A 20,028-nucleotide genomic window follows, 5' to 3' on the forward strand; every position below is an offset into this window, starting at 1 on the left:
TGGGCCGTTACTTCCTCACTCCCTGAAAACGTAGTCGTAACACCTTGAGCAGGTGGCACAGGTGGGTTTGGGGCACAACTGAGTCGCACAAAAATAATACTTAGGTCTTCCATCCACCTGTACTGTACATATGTAGCAAACAAATCCATAAATGTGCCAAACAGGATCTTGAAAGAAAGCAAAAACACATGCACACAGCTATTTGAGGACCAATGAAATTTTTATTCAATGTCTACAGAACGTTAGGTGTTTTACAACAGAGAGAAAACGGTTTTTTTTCCTCCATTGTAGTGAGTTCACATACTGTCAAGATAATTAGTGCAACTTGAAAGTTTTGTGAGGTTTCTGTTGAAATGTAGGGAAAATGCACAACCAGCTAAGAGCTTTAACCTTAATCTTGAGTGTATCCACGATGATGAATCTTAAAATGCCTCGAGGGGAAATGGTAAAATCTGCACTATATGTCACTAAAAACCAGTTGAGCAAGACTGACTTTGCAATATCAAGGAGTGCATTTTAAGCTGTACACCCACAAAAAGATGTCAGACAAGATCAAAAGAAATGAACAGTATAGTACACCCAATGACCTCTTCAGTAGTATGGTCTCCTTGGATTATTCTGGTGAGAAAGAGGCGGAGAGAAAGAAGTATTAAAAATCAGGGCAGTACGAATACATTTTCCTCAGCATTCTGTTTACAAATCCTAGCCCTAGTGAGTCACATGGCCCTTATGAGTTTACTCAGAAGAACAACATTCCTAAATTTCCCTGCAGGAATAACCCAGGAATTTGATTTGGGAGAGACTAGAGCAAGTACATTTCTACAGCCACTACAAGACCACCCGACATACTAGATAGTCACTGTTTTTGTTTTTGTTTTTTTTGTCCTGTTATAATACATGCATTACCCTGAATTTAACATGCTGGATAAATTTAGAATGCTTCAGTTATCTTGGCACCTGGCAGGTCACACTGTGGATATCACTGGTCCCCCCCACGATTCAGCATGTGGCACCAGGGCTGCCCTGTAACTAGCTCACCCACATGAGATTCTGTGGTGAGCAACACCACTCTCCAGAACTATAAGTAAGGCTGCTGACATAAGACTACATGCTTTCATTTCCTCAGTATCTTTAATTTAATTTTCTGGCGATCTTTAACTCGGACACCTCACTGCTTTTGTTTGCCAGATAGCACAGCACCAAAAAGCTGCACGTGTCGGCTGCTCAATTAGCTAGCCACAATCTTCTCCATTATATTAAGCAATTTTACCAAGTAAAATTCTTACAAATACTGGCAGATTTTTTTTTTCTTGTTTTCTTCTTATTTTAACCTACCCATAGTTGTACTCAAAGGTATAAGAAATCAGTTCAATAATCTTATAGTAGCCTCATAGTCTCCAAAGGAGAAATATTATTTATTTACAGTAGATTAAAGATGTTTTCAGTTGCCAAGATGTCCCACTCTGCAGCGTAGATGAGCTCTCTGCTCTTCCTCCCCTGTCCGTTAACTCTTAGTCTACTACGCTGCCCATATGCAGCCTGGCTGTGGGGGCCCACATTCAAGGGGGTGGTAGTGCTAGACCTCACTCTGAATTAATCATCAGTGACTTTGCCACAAATATTCACAAAAAAAAACAAAAAACGAACACGGCTCACAGAGCAGCAGGGTCTCCTGCACCGCATCCGCTCACGCTGTGTGTACGTCACTGTATAAGGCAGAAGTAGTCCACCTTTGGCCCTGGAATCTAAATTCAATCCTGGATTTTTACCACTGGTAAAGTTACTGGTTGGCCAGTTTGTATTTAAATAGATGTATATTGTATTTGTATATACAATGTATATATTATGTGCATTTTGTATATTCTGTATATTTTGTGTACATTTAGTACATTGTCGTCATCTTGTTATTAGTTACATGTACCAGTGTTATTGTGGCTGTAGAGGAATAATCCCCCTCACAAACATTTCAATGCATGAATGTCCTGTATGTTTATGTAAATGACAGACATGAATTGAATTAAATACCAGAGTTACATTAACTGTTCAGATTCAGGGGCCAGAATTGAAGACTGAAGATCTGTTTCAGATTCAGCCCATTTAGGAGTGTTACCACTAAATCTGCATCACACACCAGAGGGTTTGGTCTGAAACGGTAGGCCAGCATCATCCTCTTGCGGAAAGCATCGTACTCGTCATCATTTTTAGAGAGTTCAGCAGGTCGGTCCACCCCAAATCCTGCACCATCTACTGCAGTGGTGCCTCTGCGCGCACACACACACACACACACACACACACACACACATACACATACACACTGTTTGGGAGTATACTGAAAAGTAGATCAAGTGGGTTGCTTTTTGCTAAGTGGGTTGTAAGGATTAAAAGGGCAACGCATATTTTTATCATATGTAAAACTGGCAGAATTTTTCTTTAACTGAAACAAAGCAGAAGCCCAGCCTTTAGAGTCCTTTATAGTCATATGACAGAGTTGAACTAATGGTCACATTGAACTGAAGTTGAAAACTGAAAGAAAATGCCATGAAAAAAGAGGCACTTGCTAGCACTAGTCTGTCAATTTCAGGAACTCCTGACTGCAGGTATAAAGAAGCCACTTATTACCAACACCCTCTGACAGTTTAAGAGTAAACGTTAGTTCCTGCTGACGCTCATCACCACCTGTTGACGGGGGTTTTGATGCCCTGGCCCTCCGTGCCCAGACCTTCTCCCTCCTTCCAGCCCATCTTCATCAGCATTTTAAAGCCGATGTTCTCCACTGTCAGCTTGAACTCCTTGTACTCCGAGTAGTCGGGGTCCCTGCCCTCCTGCAGATCAGAGCCACAGTGCAGAGTGAGCCCCAACGGACTTTATTTGTAATAACACCGCATGAGATGTTCAAAGACATTCACAAATACAGCAGTAGTGGAAAATCAACCAGGGTTGGACCCAACATTTGGACCAGCAGGAGTGAGGATTCACAAAGTAGAGCGGTGGGGTAGTGCTGCTGTGTGATGCTGTAATGCCAACAACGGCAGAAGCAGACAGGAACTGGAGCCCAAATACAAACTCCTATTCTTGGATGCGTTGTGAATCCTGACACAGTAATTGTATTAGTCTGAACCTTGGTTATAAACCAAAATGTTAATTTCCACTTTCTCCCAATGTCCAGATAATCTTTAAGGAAAAAACAAACAAAAACAAAAAAAAACTTGCACCCATGTACAACACTGTTATCTCTCTGAATTCCTAATTTTTAAACATATCCACGACAAGCTATAAACATGACTCAGGAATTTGAATCACATAGAAGAAAAATATTAGTGGCATTGTTAGAATACAAAAATCTAAATGCAGCCAGCCCCTGCTACTTGTGTGAGGCAGTGCTGAGCTTAATGAGTGCCTTCACACACTATCACCTTTAGAGCCTTAAACGTTTCCATGAACTTCTCCAGCTCGTCAGGTGGCAGGAAGTCACCAATGAAATGTTTCCCTTTTCCCATCTCAGTCAGCTGTTCCGCCCACTCTGCTCCGGAGGAAATGAACCACAAAACAGAAAACGGATATGAAACGACAATCGCAGGTTCAGGTTTGTCTGTCGCCGCTGCTCTCAGTCGGAGGACTATTAAAGTGTTTTTAATGGATGTATTGCTAAAGTAACTCTTTCCCTTCTGCACTGAATACAATGATCAAACAATACTGTATTCCTTAATGGAACAATGACCTCTAGTTTTCTCCATCTCCATCTTTCGGAGTCTGTGTTCCCAGGTGCCAGCCTGGCTGTCGATCTCCTCATCGCTGTCGTACTCGTGCTGGTGGTCACGCACTGCCTTCTCCCACATCAGCTGCATCTCCTGCATGGCTCGCTTGTGTTTCATGATCATATCGAACATCTCCTGCATCTGATGTGCATCCACACACACACACACACTTGCAATAACTAACACAGACACCATACTCACTGGTGAAATGGTCAATAGTCCATACAATTTCAAGTCTAAGTATGTACAGGTTAATGTACTAGAAGTAGTAGAATACTAGAATACTGTGCGTTTCTAATAGTCTAGTACAGTAGTGTGTACTTATAGTGTAGTGCAATTCATACTTCCTGCTGTTCTTTGAGCTGTTTTTTCTGGTCCTCCGACAGCTCAGTGACACCAACCAGACCGACTGGCTTCCCCTTCTTATAACCCAGTCCCCTCAGCTCCTGAGCTGCAATACGTTCAGCCAGAGCGCCACACACGCGCACACACAAATGCCAGTTTATGAGAATCACATAAGCACGTCTGTTGCTCTACACCACTCTGCTCCAAACAGATGGCAGAGTCTGTATTTACACGTCAGCACAAACTGGCCTTCTGATGCTGGCCTTTGTGCGTGCTCTCAGTAATGTCAATCATTTCTGTGCTCTTTTATCTAATTATGATACTGATAGAGGTGCACAGACCCTGACCGTGTACTACACATGGAAACATGAGGTGCATCAACACATACGAAGAATACTACATAACCGATTTGTGTGAGCTCCCAGCACAGGTGTGTACAGTGTATATAGTAGATCTGTTCGACATTCGTTAGAGGACGTGCAGATTTTTTTTTTTTTTTTTAACGCACCAGAAAGTGACGCCGTTTCCTGGTCTGTGGGCATCTCGGGGGCAACAATCGGGGGGATGGGCAGCTCCACTTTGTCGTCTTCAGCCCCCCAGCGGCTCTTCCTCTTCCGTTTGCTGCTCGCAGGCCCCGCCTCCTGGTCCCGAGGCTCCACCCGGGCTGAGCTGGAGGCGGAGCTGTGCAGCATGGTCACGAGCCGCTCGGAGGACGGCAGAGGTTCAAGATGAGGGGACGCTGTAGAGCTGTTTTTGGATTGACGGTACTCCTCCACTTTGGCCTTGTAGAAGCGGTGAGCTGGGCTTTGGTGATCGTAGAGAAAGCTGGTAAACGGAAAGATACCGCGATGTCCTGAGATCTAACCATTCACCGCGAAAGTCCAGATTTTCAACATACACTTGTTTAGATTTGTTTTAGAAACAGCCAAATCAGATCTACCTTCTGTACTGCCCAAAGGCACACAAAACCAGGAAGTAAATTCTCTTCTGGTGTTCCATATTAATTGTACAGCTGCACTGAATGTGGTGGAGGTGCTAGTGGTTATGACACAATTAACACATTTACAAACACGGCCACCGCTTGTGCTTACGCCTCACCGGAAGGCAGGGTTGTCGTGGTTGTGCTTGGTAGCGATGGCCTCCACCTCTGGCCCTCCGTCGGCCACGAAGCGGGCCAGCTTCTCCGCCACCTTCCTCGTGCTCTCGTCCACTGAGGGGGAGACTTTAAGCAGCCTGTCAGTACTGGGATTCAACTCAAACTACTACTCAACTGCCTCTTATCAGTCTACTGCAGGGTGGGGAATAAGAGGGGGAGGGGGGCAGGAGTAAGGTGATTTTTTGCACCTAGCAACAGTTACCCATAGCAACTGGCAGGAATGTTCTAAAAAGGATACTACTACTTTTTTTAAAATAGAGACAGCTGTATTTGTCTGTTGTTGTTATTGCCCTTTGGCACTGGTACAGAGGGTACAAGAACGTCAGCACAGATTGGAACGCTTACCATCAGCTCGTGTGGATGAATCTTTTGCATGGATCTCTTGTCTCAGCTGAGCTACTCTCTTGCGAAAGTACAGATATTCCTTGCTGTCTTTTTCAACCAAGAATCTGAGCGAGGAGAGAGAGCTGCTGTCAGGGAAGACCCAAGGAACTGGACAAATTTTAAACATCGCATGTCTACGACAGCAGCCGAAGCACAAGGAGAAGTACACAGCCATATCACTTTAAAGCCAGTTTGAACTAGCAGAAAACCCATAGCGCATAACGAACGCATTTTGCCTCCAGAGACTTACGAGAAGACGGGATTGTCCTTGTAGTCTTCCACGGCTTTCCTCTCGAGCTCTGGGCCTCCTTCGGCTATGAAAGCAGCCATCCGGTCGATGATGAGGCCCAAGTCTTCATCCTCTGGGGGGGAAACTAAGCAGGATATGAGTACTCCGGCACAACTCACATACTCACAACTGCACACTAGCGAGACAGCACTTGGGAAGCACAGTGCTAGGAGATGCACAGGATCCACTAGGCAGCAGTAACATTCCTGTAGCAACGCTTGCACTTCCAAGCCCACTGCAGTAACACCATCTTAACGCCTGGGACATTGACCCAGTTCCAGCTCTTAGTTACTTTCTCCTGCAACACTAGATTAAGTCCCTCTATCAGAACTTATACTCCATTCCCTGTTACTGCCACTATGATACTGAGCTGCTGGGTTGGCATTAGTCTTATTAAAAGACTTCATTTTCGCCGTACCGCATGTTCGCATTATGCGTCATCATCCCCATATGTTAATAAAAGAGATTCTTCAGTCAATGTACTGTTCTTGTTGTTAAAGAATGATTAGGTTGATGCTACATGTCATTACTCAGAGCATTAAAGAAAGGGGGATGGAGATCATTTTATTACCTACCAACATTACACTGAGTTCTGATATCATTAAGGCAAAAGCTTTAAGCTGGAGAAAATTGACCGAGAACCCGACCCAGACAAGTGACCACATTAACTACATGTATTATGTAAATAATAAATGACAAAATCACAAAGTACTTAAGGCATAAGTCAAGCCGTTGGGCTACCTTTGATTTCCAGAAACGGGGCATCATCCTCCTCGTCCTCGTCCTCATCTGGGGAGCTAAAGACACTTGGCCGTGGGATCTGAAGCAGGGACTTTCTGGGCTGTGAGTAGCTCTTAAACTGACTGAGCATGCTGCTGACACCCAAACCAGGACGTTTTCCAACCAGAATGCTCTTCTTCTGGGTCTGAGAGGCAGCTGTCGCTGGGCTCTGCGATGATGATGATGATGATGACGGTGATGACGACGACGACGACGACGACGTGTGGATTCTGGAGTCACTGTTGCATACTGCAAAGAATCATTCAAATCAAGTCAAGTATAAAAGCAGAATGGAGGTTCATGTGTAGCGTTAAGACTAGAGTGCTCCGAGCCAATTGTCAAATTAATGAATGTGAAAATAGTTTTCAAACCTGAGTCTGTGTTGGATTTCTCCTTCTGCATCTGCAGAAACTGCTGAAGGAAACTCCCATCATTCACAAACTTGTTTGAGCTTGGACCCTGTGAACTCGGGGGGCTGAGAAAAAAACAAAACATATTGCATCTTTGAAAAGCATTCAGGTCTGACACACAAGAAAACTCGTAAAGTTTTTCAGTTACGGGAAGACGATACCTTTGTGACTTACCTTTGTGGCAATGGTTTGCTAGGAGCTGACATGTTCTGTTTAGCTTGCTCGGCCATCTTTGCTTCTATCTCTCGCTTTTTCTGGGCTATCAGCTCTTCCTGCCGCATGATAACGTTAATCTTGCTCTTTTGAGCAAACTTATTCTTCCAGCCTCCACGACCTTAAAAGGGGATGTACCGTCCACGTTAGACAGCGCTGTTTATTACGAGCACATCTGCTTAGCAAACATCCCCCAACGTAACAACCACATGCAGTAAATAAACACAGATGTCATTTATAACGTGAACAGCACAGTACTAAGCAGGTTAACTGACTATCTATTCTACGACCATATAGTTATCCAGGTTAGCTACGCTAGCTAACCCTTGCCAAGTCAGCTAACGCTTGAGATGCGAACACAATTTAGATGAGGGCAGGTATCTTTAGCAAAATCTAGCAAATCTTTCAAGTAAACAACCATGAATGAAAGTCACTTTTATGCCGTATATGTGATCGAAAACGGCAGACGGAGCTTGAAACAACTGCTGCAACTGGCTAGCCAGGAAAAATCCTACCCTACATTAGGCTGGCTAGCTATGGTTAGCTTTCCGGCTAACTTGGCCTTGTTCTTGCTAACAAAACATTAGCGGGGTTGCTGTCCTCGACGAACAGACAACACAAACTGAACACCAGGCAACTACATACTCGGATAATGGCTAGTGGCCTATCTGGGTCATTTACCTGCGTCGTTTGACTCCATTTGCTGAAGGGTATCTAATCGGTTGGCACTTTAACGCTGTGAGGACTTGGCTGAAACGCTATTTCACCTTCTCCCGAGAAACGAATGTTTTACCGTGAATGGGGCGTTTATATCGCCACCTACCGTATAGGGGCAACAAGTTCTTTTTTTGGCGAGGAAGTAACTGAAAGGAGCAGTAATTATAACGCCTTAAAGTAGCAAACAGTATTTATAAAAGTGATTATTTGTTTCTGGGGTTTTTCTTTGTGTGTTAGTTTTTCTATAAAGTGCAGCTCGCATGAGATTAACGAATCAGAGTGCTTTGTAGTCAGCCAAATGAAACTTTGCAGAGTTTATGTTCCGTGGAGCAAGTACCCTACATGGAGGTGTCCATGTTTAAAATGTGTATCCACGTCCTGAATACACAAAAGAACTCATGCAATATTAGAAATATCTAAACAGTTTACACAACATTTACCCCGTTGACACCATCATCACACATAGCATAACACATCACAAACTGTACCCCCCCCCCCCCAAAAAAATCTATAGCCTAGTGTTCAGACCTGTTAGTATACTCCTACTACAACTTAAATGTTGGTGCCCTAACCGCTCCTTGTCCTATGCTCTCCCGTGACTGCTGTAAGGATTTCTGGCACAATCAGAAGGCATGCAGAACTCCCCATGTCCTTTCATCCCTTCACCAGTTTCTCGATCACTCATCCTTTTGGCTGAAGGTGTGGTTTGCACTTTCAAAGACCATATAATTTACTTAGGATTTTCCAAATGCACAAATTCACCTGTGCTTGACTGATATAGATTGATATATGCATCACTAATTTGAGTTTTCCATCCCTTAGGTTAAAAATACTAAGGTTCTTTGAATTGTGTTGCCGATCGCTGTCTTCTGTGTAAGTGTAACTTTCTTTTGGTAGAAAAAAAATGGAAAAGAGAGAAAGAGAATGGGAGGGGAGGCATGTAGCCTTGTGTGTTGTGGATAACAACTCATTCCTTCGCAGTTGGAAATATTACACCAGCCAGTTAGGAAAGCATTAGAAACAGTAGATAGTTCATTGTGCAGTAATGTGAGGTTTTAAGAGCTGTTAAAAGAATCTAAAAGCTGCTCATACAAATGACTTACTAGAATAATCCTTGGTATTATTATTTTTTTTAATGTACTGTAGTCTCCCTGGCTCCCTCTGCTATTTTGTGTTATCAGTACACAATGAAAGGGTTGAGAGGCTAATCATTGTTCACGATAGCCTGCTTCTCTGCAACAGCCTCCAGAATATGAAGGCAAAGTGTCACGATGGAATAAACCTCTTGGTAAGTGTGCGGCTTCCGAGTCGGAGCCAGACGATACTCGGGGCTCAGCATATAGGATGCCATTCGTCTTACACACAAGGAAACAAGTTTATATGCCATAACACGAGGGCAGGGAGACAGCAGGGAGGAACAACACAGTGACAACCACACATGTGCTCAGTGACAACCACACATGTGCTCAGGGGGAGAGAGAGAAGGCGAGATATAGAGGCAGGAATGTTAAAGAGAGCCCACACTTGAACAATTACTAGACACCTGCTGGTAGCAACCGGTATTACATTATTGTACTCCAAAATCTACAGATGCGTATTTCTCCACAACATGAAAGTTCTCAGCCTTTTATAATAATTCAGTAAAGTCTTGCGTTAAGTTTTTATTTAAGTGTTTCTCACGTTTACTGGTTTATCTTGCTGAGCCCACGTTGTGTTGCAACCCCAGGTAAGTGGGTGTAACCTGAGTCTCAGGTGAGGCGTGACTCCCTGCTCTCAGCGGGGGCTCGCTGCCACCGGCGCACCTCCTGACCGACAGCCTGCATTCACGTCCAGAATAGCCTGCCATTCAGAGCGATGAAAACGATGAAATGCCGCCATTATAATGGAGACACGTGAAGAGCACGCCGGCAGACACCCGATCCCCTGCGTTTTGCCGAGTGCCAATTGTTCCGTGCATTTCGTATCTGAAATATCTACTCGCTCACGCTCTTCTGTATTAGAGCCCAACCTTCCCATGGCGCTGAGGCTGGATCTTGGATAGGGGCGATGGGGAACAAACAGACCATTTTCACACCACAGCAGCTGGACGCATACCAGGTTGGTCAGGACTATGATCGTTAGGAGAAATCAGCTATTTGCTGATCCTACGAAGAATTCACATGTAACACTTTTTTGTTCTTATTAAACTTGTTTCTAGAATCTGAATGTAACCCTAAAATGACAGTTTGTTAAAGTGTTTGAGAGTTGTACCTGAATGTAGGCCTAACATTCATTTTACTAGTAGATTTTCTCAACAGGGTACTAAAGACAGTTAGGTTTTACTGACAAAGAAGTGTGTTTAGCAGATTTAGAAACAGTTTCATGCCATTCTCTTGTTTCTCTTAAAACTTTCAGTGATTTTATTTCATATTAAAATGTGGATCTTTTTGGAAATAATATTAACATATCTTTACAAGCGATACCTAGATTCTTCTGCAACTTGTCCGAGCTGCACTTCGGAAGTCGTCTTTTCTGTTTTTGTAGCATAATTCCTATTTTCTCTCTCATTTACAGTACTGTACATATTTCACCAGAAAAGAAATATTAAGGTAATTATTATTGGTTTATTTTATAGTCCCGGTTAATCCAAGTCTGAGTTAGTGCTAACAAAACCTTTGCGCTTTTTGCTGCATGATAGAGCTGACCGTCACCTACGTATTCTTGTAATGCTTCACATTAGACTCTTACCTGAAGGTTCACCGTAGACATTAAAATGAGATCTTCTTGCACAACACAGCGTGAAAACGAAAAACTCCAGGCACGGGTGATACAATACTCGACAGAGACCTTTTAAAAGCCCTTTTACATGAAATGTAGTGGACTCATGAGACCCATGCGGTGTTGCTAAAGATGCACGTCTACTTTAACATTACTTGCACTGTGACTGATCTTTCAGCAGGCCTATGTGTACATGCATGCATATTTCGTTATTCAAATTTAGGGTCAGGATACGTTGCCCGAGATCTTGTTATCTTAACGTGTCTATTTGCCAGCACGCATCCTGATGTCGCTCATGTCTAAACGACCGCTGCCTTTTGCACTAGGCTGTTCCACAGATACCGTGATTTGGCCCCGCATCTCGTTCCGCTCGACTACACCGATCAGCCAGATGTGCGCGTGCCTTACGAGTTTATTGGCAGCATGCCGGAGCTGAAGGTAACCGACGCCCGCGGCGCTCGCAACTCAGTCCGTGTTCCTTATCAATTATGAACTCCCTACTAATTGATAGCAGTCTTGGGGAGGTTGTGTGTCATCAGATGCCCCTGAACTTGAGAAAGCAGGAAAAGCCGAGGGTCTTAGACTCTGTTGAAATGCTAGTCCATTACACTCCACTTCACGCAGCGCTCGCATGGCTCAGTCGCTGTCAGAGAAGACACCGCTTGCGCACAGTCACTTAGCCACTCGTTTTTCACAATTCCAGATTCTTTTTCACTACAGGCTGGAGCAGTTTCTTCATAAATAATTATGTAGTTATACGGCATGATTATAGTGTAATTATATAGTAATAGCATATGCTGTAATAGAAGAGTAGGGTTGGCATACATGTTCTGGAAGTGCTGATCCTCAAAAGACTGGTTAAAGGGTTTGGTTCTAATTGCAAAATGCAAAAGATCTGGTCACAAACTATGACATTAACAACTGCAGCATGGTTAATAATGGACATAAGCGCAGTGCAAGTGTGGATTCCAAAATTACTTTTTAACATAAAACACAGAGACTTGCAAGTAAAATGCACAATAACTGATGTGCCACTACATATCTAACTGTTACAGTTCTTGGATATTCTGTTTAGGATAACCCTTTTAAACAAAGGATCGCTGAGGTCTTTTCTGAAGATGGAGAAGGAAATATGACCTTGGATGACTTCTTGGACATGTTCTCGGTACTGAGTGAAATGGCACCAAGGGACCTAAAAGCTTATTATGCCTTTAAAATCTATGGTTGGTATTGGCACAGTTCAAAACCAAACTCACAGTGCATGAACACTACACCAAGCCTCTTAAATGGCACTAAACACTATACATTGACAGCCTATCTGATGCAATACATTCGGTAAGGTAGCATTTGTAAATTTAAGCTTGGTGTAGGTCACACGCACAGTCATGTACAGTAGCAAAGATCATCGGCTTTCTATTGCGATAATCTTGTACAGGCCAGATGACGGAGCTTTAAGGACAGATGTAAATAATGCAGGAGTCGTTAGAGCAGGGTCTACGTCTGTGAGTGGTACTATTTGTGCATTTGCACAAGTGTAGCAGGCTATCTAATCAAACATGCCATCAGAGTAGGGCATTTCATAGCAGCACATGCTCCATTGCTGCCAAGGGTCAAGAGAAAGTTTCCATTTATTATTTACAGACAGTAAACAAAAGGAGAACTCCTGCAGGACGACATAAATGAGCAGTTTCGAAGCCAGTTATGCATTTAATCAAACTGCATTACAGAGAACCGGACCCCAGAGTGGATCACAGGCAAACCATGACAGCTTGCTTGCATCACCACAAGGGTGATACAAATCGGCTTATGGGCTACTGTTGTGCCACCTCACCTGTTGCATTATTCCCACTTCTCCTCGTCCAAGACTTTAACGACGACGACTTCATTTGCAAGTCAGACCTGGAGAAAACCCTGAACAAGCTGACGCGGAACGAGCTGTCAAAGGCCGAGGTAGATTTGGTGTGCAAAAAGGTGCTCAACGAAGCCGACATGGACAACAACGGCCGTCTGTCGCTGGAGGACTTCCAGAATATGATCGCCAAGGCTCCTGAATTCCTCAGGTTAGAGCTGCTGGGCTTGTGTGGCTCAGAAACACAATAGCAACAAGAACACAAACCACCACAAACAAGTCAGCAGCTAATGCTTATCTATCCAGTGCCTTTCAATTATTCCAGTAATTTCCTTCTAAGAATGAATCAGTTTCAACAATGTGATAAATTAAATTGGTTTAAAAAAAAAAAAAAAAGGTTCTGCTTCAGTAAAAGTAGTCATTACAGGACCAACGATGAGACATGAAGAGTAATGGAACACGCCGCTTTCTTTCCAGCACATTCCACATCAGAATATGAGATGCCGTAAGTCTGGAGGACCAGATGGAACATAGGACAAAAACCATCTTTGACGGGATAAATATAAAGACCACAAGGGATTCAAGAAAATGATGTCAGCATGATGAGACTGGAGGAAGTCGTGCGCGCCCAGTCTTCATAAAAACTAACTGTAAAACTTTATTCCCAGAAACTTTTTTTTTTTTTACAGCAACATTAATTTCAGTGTCAGCTAATCAGCACTGAAGTACATTGAACCAGATTTTGTACCTTTTTAATCTACACTTCATATGGTGTACATGTCCTTTTTCTTTTTGGATGAGTCATTGTTACTGAGAATGTCAATGTCAGTACTGACCTGCGTAATAAACGTCTGTGGGAGAGGTGCCATTTCCTTCACACATTTCTTTTTTTCTCTCTCTCTCTTTTGAACTGGTACACAAGACACCACAGTAATCATAAGGGAGTTATTACACACTGTGGCTTAATGCCTCCAGCGCAGAAAAAAAAGTGTAAAACACTCAATCAACTCCAGTTGTTAAAAGAATCTTACTTTAATAAATCAAAAAGTACTGTTATCTACAAAATTGTAGAATTTTTTTCAATGATTTTTTAGAAAGTACAGTACAATTTAAGTAGATCTCTTTAGAGTGTTATTTACAATTATTTTTTTTTGCCTTTTCATTTTTTCAAAATGTAACAACTCATTCATCTCACAACTGACAGTTAAACGAAGATGTTCATATAAAAGAAATAGAAACAATAAGACAGTAATAAAATCCTTAAAAGATCTGATGTCACTGCATAACCCAATGCAGCTTGGACAGCTGTGGAAGCTTCAGGAAGAACTACCAGCAAACTAGCAAATCTCTGTACATGTGCACACTGACTACAGACAACTCTGAGCAGCCTGAGGTGCACTCCCACCAAGTTCAGAGATTGAAACTTAACACTGGCCTGAATCTGTCACTATTATTTATGTCCCGTTAAGGTCAGAACAACTGCTGCATTATAGATCCACCACTATGAATGCCTGGAGCAGTGACATTGCTTTTCTGACCCAGTACAGTATATACAGGTATCTTATCAGACAGCCAATGATCTGATCTGAATTGCACAAAAGGAGGAGCGCAACCTACACAGAGGCTATAAAGGTGTGTCAAAAGAGTGTAAGACAACACACTTAATACCCTTAAAGCATGATAAAATGAAAAACAAACATTTTTTTTTGCAGTTTTAGGCGTGGAATGAGTGAGAGACAATGAGGATGCACAAAAATAAAAGGAAGTCAAAGATGTCACCTTTATGCTGCATAGATCCAAAATGAAAGCTCAAGTATTAGTCACTGAGACCAAGGCCTGGATGTGTGGCGATGGAGAGAACTGTAGACATGGCATGAAACGAGACCTTCACCATGGACATGCCAAACTAAGTTTGGGAACACTCAACTCTTTGGGAAGAAAAGGAAAGAAGTGCAGTCAAATTCCAAACGAGAGGTTTCTCTGATCCCAGCTAAGTTTTACCCCCATTCCAACTTTCATTGCAACACAAAAAGCATCTTATAAAGTTAGCCCAAGCATGGAGGACAGAATTGCTTGTCATTTGTCTCCAACTTCCCAGAACAGAAGTATTAAAACAATGTGCTTCTCTTTTTGAAGCCCTAATGAATAAGCAACTGGTTCTTTTTTTTCACTTTTAGTGATACCCTTTCAGGACTTGCCGCGCAAAGATTCTCCCTAATGCTAGGTACATTTGCTAGCAGCTAGAAAGATATGGCTACATTTAGAACACATTACTGAAGATTCAGAGAAAGCAACTGCCAAAACAGACCGTGTGTGCGCACTGCACTCATCACTCAAACATAACTGGTCTCTCATGACTATTTTGAGGGGTTTGCAGTGGATGGATCAGCTAATAAACCCAGTCACATGGACCTAGTTTATCCATGCATAGCAGGTGCCGGTGGGCAATGCTGAGAAGTTTTGTGGAGTGTGTGGTGCCACCCATGGTTTAAAGCAGAAAGTGTCTGACGTTGATGCACCAAGTGGCTGCCGTTCAGAAGCATACAAATCTGAGACACAGCCATTAAACTTTTCAAGCCTGGCAAGATGCACTACAGAAATCAATACTTTCTATGCACAGACTTTGTCTCAGCATTCTGAAGTCTTGCATAGCGCATAAAAAAGCAAGTTCTTTTGTCAAGAATCTTAAAATGAAACCTATTTAAACATGAACTTGGGTGGATCAGAAAGAATCTATAATTAAGCTGGTCTCCATTTTACCACAGGAAATAAACACCACCACAGGATAAAAGTCTAGCCCTGTAACACACTTTGCTCCGGTTACTGGTTAAATGCATAGGATAGCATATTTGTGAATATTCACCCCCACACAGCTTTGCTGTTAACATTACAAGTAGATTGCCGTATTCAGAGTGGCCTGGGGGAAAAAAAGTAAAAAAAAAAAAGTAAAAAAAAAAATAAGTAAATAAAAAAAAATTTATATATATATATATATATATATATATATATAAAATTAATTGTGTGTGTGTGTGTGTGTGTGTGTGTGTGTGTATATATATATATATATATATATATATATATATATATATATATATATATATATATATATATATATATATATATATATATATATAGACACACACATACATTATATATAATAAGAAATCTGAAAAATGCCACTTCTGTGCAGGGATTAATTCAAGTATTTCTCTCCACCCTGCTCTGCATTACAAACCCCACAAACAAGATTCAAATCATATTCTTCTCAATAGATCAAAATAAAAGCAAACTGTTCTTTTCAAACACAAAAATGGAACCAGATCCACTTGTATGGCAGCACTGGTGCACACAAAGCCTGCTCAGAGGACGGACTATGTGAGCGTGTATTTTCTGTGTACAGTCCAGGACAGAGACTCCAGTCTTTCTATAGGTTCGTTACACAGGGGCAGTGGCTACAACTGAATGAAGGCAAAATCGGGGAGTTAATAAAAATCCACCCAAAATTATTTTAATTAATATATAGACTTTTTTTTTCTTCCCAAAACAGCTATACATCATGTCTGTACAACCCGTTCTATTGCATCCATAAGTAAACATGAGAATTTGGAATGTTGATTGTGAAAGGAACCAATCTGGTCAATGGAAAGAAAAGGTGAAAAAAAATTAAACAAGCAGTATAGAATGTATAATAGAAAAACTATTTGTATATGTTTTTAAGAGGTAAGTTACAAGATTCCTATATGCAGGGTGAGGTCAAGTGATTGTCGAAGAAAACATGAGATGTCGAATACAATGCAATGGCCAAGATGCGTTCTGGATGACTGTCAGAGTTGGCTCAACATGTCAGATGGAGCTCTCTTTAGAGCCCAGAAGGAAAACCAAGTGCGGCGAGCAAATGGATTTTGGCAGCTGGATACTCGAGATGGAGTGACAAAAATAAAGGACCAAGACCAAACAGGCCATGCATCACTCCTCTAGCACTGTGATTTAAAGTGAAATAAAAGAAAAATAAGTTTTCCCACTTAGCTCTTCAACCTTGAATGCACCCCCCCAAAAAAAACCAACAACGCAGGTGCACCATAGCTTCAAGAAAATGGTCATAAACTGGAAAAAACTGCATTGCTGAAATATCAGTGGAAGCAGACATGAGAAGCTGAGCACTCCTACTGTTTTAGGGCCATAAGGAGAGTGAGACAGAGAGAGAGAGAGACAGAGAGAGAGAAGTGCTAAAAACGAGAGCACAGTCCAGTTTCATCCAGTCCCAGGCGTGGGACGGTAAGGCCTCGAGCTTCACAATAGGACACAACGGAAGAAGCTGCTCTTTCTCTGCGGCTCTGTGGTGATCTTCACTCCATGGTTGCTGCCCTGGGGGTTGTTGCCCTCCTGGGGGATGGGGGCACACAAAGGAGTTTAAAACAAATCACTCTTGCCAGACTATGACCTGGGTCCGTCTCATTTCAAGTCTTGGTGAATACAGACGCTAAAGCTCAATTGCATTGTCTTGCTAGGTGAATCAAGAAAACCCCTGTCATTCTAGGTTAGCACATTTCTCTCTTGTTACAGAACTTTATATTCCATTGCTTTCTAATGACCTAGAACTAAACATGGTACAAAAGTAATAGCTTATTTTAAAAATGGGCAACTATTGGTGATTAAACCCAGCTGAATTGCTTTGCTTGTCAATTTACTAAAAGCAACATTTAACTAATAAGTGTGCCACATTCATAATTCATCAATGATTTAGTGTGAACAACCATACCAATTTTGTGTCCATCTTTGCTTTGATGTCTCTGGCAAGTGTTAAGAATGCCTGAAAACAGAGCACAACATATTTCACACCAATGCAGGTCACCAATCAACATTTGTTACTTTTCAGCTGCATTTTTTGACGTGCTGCGTGCACTGCTTATGTTCATGTGTGTAGAAGAGAGAACTGCAGTACAGTTTACTCACGTTCTCAACGTTGATGTTGGCCTTCGCGCTCGTCTCCATAAACTTGATGCCATACTCTAATGCCAACTGGACACAGATGGGATCAATCCCATAGATCATTACAACAGTCATATAAATTAGTCTTACACACACACACACACACACACACACACACACACACACACACACACACACACACACACACACACATATATACCTCACCTTCTCTCCTCTCTCTTTGGACACCTGTCGCTTGTCGTTGATATCACATTTATTCCCTAGAATCATCTTCTCTACATCTGCCGATGCATGCTGGGTAAGATTGAGAAGAGTACACAGGGTAACCATATCACCACTGGTGGCGCACAACATCCATAAGCATATGACCTCACAAATTAAGGGACGGATCAATCAAGAGACCTCACCTCCTCAATATTCCTAATCCAGTTCTTGATGTTGTCAAACGACTTCTCATTGGTGATGTCATATACCAGCATAATGCCCTGAGATTGGATCACAAGCGCGATTAATTCAACCATCTGAAAAGAGCGGCACTGGCGCAGACAAACAGTGAACAGCAAAGAGCTAGAATGCAACAAAGTGCAAGCATGACTGATTTTAAAAGAGGTGCAAGCATGCATGTCTAGACATTGTGTAAGTAATGTGATGTTGCATTATGCTCACTGTTAAATATTTATTTTCCACATAGCTGGCTCACCATTGCACCCCTATAATACGCCGTTGTGATCGTCCGGAATCGTTCCTGCCCTGCTGTGTCCCTACAAACAATACAAATGAAAACTGTACTAGAAAAAAAACTGCCCTTCTAGCACAGGAAAAAAAAAAATGCTAGAAAAAAGTTTAGATCTACAGACAAATGGTCTGTAGTAACTTTTATATTGATAATGGTCAGGACTCTGACAAGCACTGTCAGGAAGATCATATGCAAACTAAAGATCATCCAAAGACTCAGCTATACACAACACTGTCTCTTCAGCTGTGGATTTACAGATTTAACCCCTGCATGCTGCCCCAGAGGCACCTAACACAGTAACATCTTTAAAGAGAAGGACAGCAACATACCATATCTGCAACTTGATCTTCTTGCCATCTAACTCTATTGTCCTAATCTTGAAATCAATACCTGTAAGAAAACATGTATATCGGGAGTTCTCAAGTGTAAATATAAATCTTGTAATTTCGACCGCTAGACGCAAGCTTCCAAATGTACAATTAAGATGTATAACGGATTACTGGGATTCTCACTTCCTCTAACCATTACTGTGGCTGATGATGTACATTGTAATTAGGCTTCGTCCAAGACAGTATTAATACTGGCTCAAAATATTCCAACAGCTAGCCAGCCAACTTACTATAAAACTAGGTACAACTTATTAACCATAATGAATCAAGGTTTGCCTAAAACATTAGACGTTGCAGCTACAGTAACAGTCATGACTGACTGGCTATTTTAAGATAGCATAGCTGACCAGTATACAGCGATGTACAGCTGAAAAGATAGCTGGCAACTTAGGATACAAATATGAACATTGTCTTTTTGCTCGAACATCAAGGTTTTCCGACAAACTCTCTTCACATCACATTCAACTGGTTGGCCACATAATGCTTACTCACGATAGGCTTAGCTAGATGGTTACCTTGCCGGACGAGTTAGCTAAGCTAACCTAGCTATCCCAACCTTGAGGGATAAAGACAGCTAGCTGGCTAACAAACCACACCAAGTAGGTAAACAGGCGAGTACATCGATAACTTGCGTACATTTACGTTTCAGTAATACAGCTGCTGTGACGGTAATCCAGCTAGATAAACAAATGTGATTGTATTAAATAAAGAATAATTACGAAAACAATGGGTCCTTAACCACAAACTGGTGTGACCGAGTTAGCCTAGCGTGCTAATACACAACGACTCCTATTGTGTCCATCCCGGCGATAGCCAGCAGACTAACGCTGACCTACAAACACTCAGTCTGTCAAAGAAACCTACCCGAAACTAAACACCAACTAAACACAAACTAAAGGGGAGTCAAAAAATTACGACTTAACAGACGCGTTAATCGTGGCACATACAAACTGGCTAACGGCGAGCCGAAAGCTAACGACCACACTTTTATACAAACCAGTCCATTAGCACCGCGGCTAACACGGTCCGTCATTGAACTTCACGGACAAACCAATAAATATATGTACCTATCGTGGAGATAAAGGTTGAGTTAAAGGCATCCTCGGAGAACCTGAACAATACACAGGTCTTTCCAACTCCGGAGTCCCCGATTAACAGCAGTTTAAACAAATAATCGTAAGTCTTCGCCATACTTGATATTCGCGGAAATCCCGCCCGGCAACTGTTCGAGCGCCGCGTAGACAGCGGCGTAATGACCTCGAAAATCCACTCCCCCTGTCACAGCAGGGGAAACGCCA

General features: G+C 42.2%; 3 protein-coding genes across 5 annotated transcripts; 1 reads left to right on the plus strand and 2 right to left on the minus strand.

Moving 5' to 3' along the window:
- Positions 1-201: 201 nt before the first annotated feature.
- Positions 202-8,149, minus strand: sugp1 (SURP and G patch domain containing 1). 2 transcript variants are annotated; one of them, XM_027018904.3, is made up of 14 exons: positions 8,014-8,149; positions 7,294-7,453; positions 7,081-7,184; positions 6,671-6,958; positions 5,891-6,014; positions 5,602-5,705; positions 5,199-5,322; positions 4,609-4,904; positions 4,100-4,206; positions 3,719-3,896; positions 3,414-3,520; positions 2,677-2,822; positions 2,132-2,261; positions 202-618 (listed from the first exon to the last, which is right to left on the minus strand). In XM_027018904.3, exons 1-14 carry the CDS (start codon positions 8,030-8,032, stop codon positions 592-594), a joined length of 1,914 nt encoding a protein of 637 aa, XP_026874705.2. In that variant the 5' UTR covers positions 8,033-8,149; the 3' UTR covers positions 202-591. The 2 variants fall into 2 exon arrangements, with proteins under 2 accessions (XP_026874705.2, XP_026874704.2); XM_027018903.3 differs by having other exon boundaries at positions 4,609-4,925.
- Positions 8,150-8,727: 578 nt separating this feature from the next.
- cib3 (calcium and integrin binding family member 3) lies at positions 8,728-13,362 on the plus strand. 2 transcript variants are annotated; one of them, XM_027018921.3, is made up of 6 exons: positions 8,728-10,146; positions 10,603-10,637; positions 11,133-11,244; positions 11,882-12,029; positions 12,671-12,866; positions 13,133-13,362. In XM_027018921.3, the coding sequence occupies exons 1-6, from the start codon at positions 10,096-10,098 to the stop codon at positions 13,152-13,154; spliced, it is 564 nt and encodes a 187-aa protein (XP_026874722.1). In that variant the 5' UTR covers positions 8,728-10,095; the 3' UTR covers positions 13,155-13,362. The 2 variants fall into 2 exon arrangements, with proteins under 2 accessions (XP_026874722.1, XP_081578786.1); XM_081722660.1 differs by having other exon boundaries at positions 12,671-13,362.
- Positions 13,363-13,668: 306 nt separating this feature from the next.
- Positions 13,669-19,976, minus strand: rab8a (RAB8A, member RAS oncogene family). Its single transcript, XM_027018905.3, has 8 exons — positions 19,798-19,976; positions 18,671-18,731; positions 18,306-18,366; positions 18,013-18,090; positions 17,810-17,899; positions 17,609-17,674; positions 17,415-17,465; positions 13,669-17,038 (listed from the first exon to the last, which is right to left on the minus strand). The coding sequence occupies exons 1-8, from the start codon at positions 19,919-19,921 to the stop codon at positions 16,946-16,948; spliced, it is 624 nt and encodes a 207-aa protein (XP_026874706.1). The 5' UTR covers positions 19,922-19,976; the 3' UTR covers positions 13,669-16,945.
- Between the last annotated feature and the right edge of the window lie 52 nt (positions 19,977-20,028).

Source organism: Electrophorus electricus, chromosome 11 (assembly GCF_041902795.1).
Source record: "Electrophorus electricus isolate QZ-2024a chromosome 11, ASM4190279v1, whole genome shotgun sequence".
NCBI classification, from domain to species: Eukaryota; Metazoa; Chordata; class Actinopteri; order Gymnotiformes; family Gymnotidae; genus Electrophorus; species Electrophorus electricus.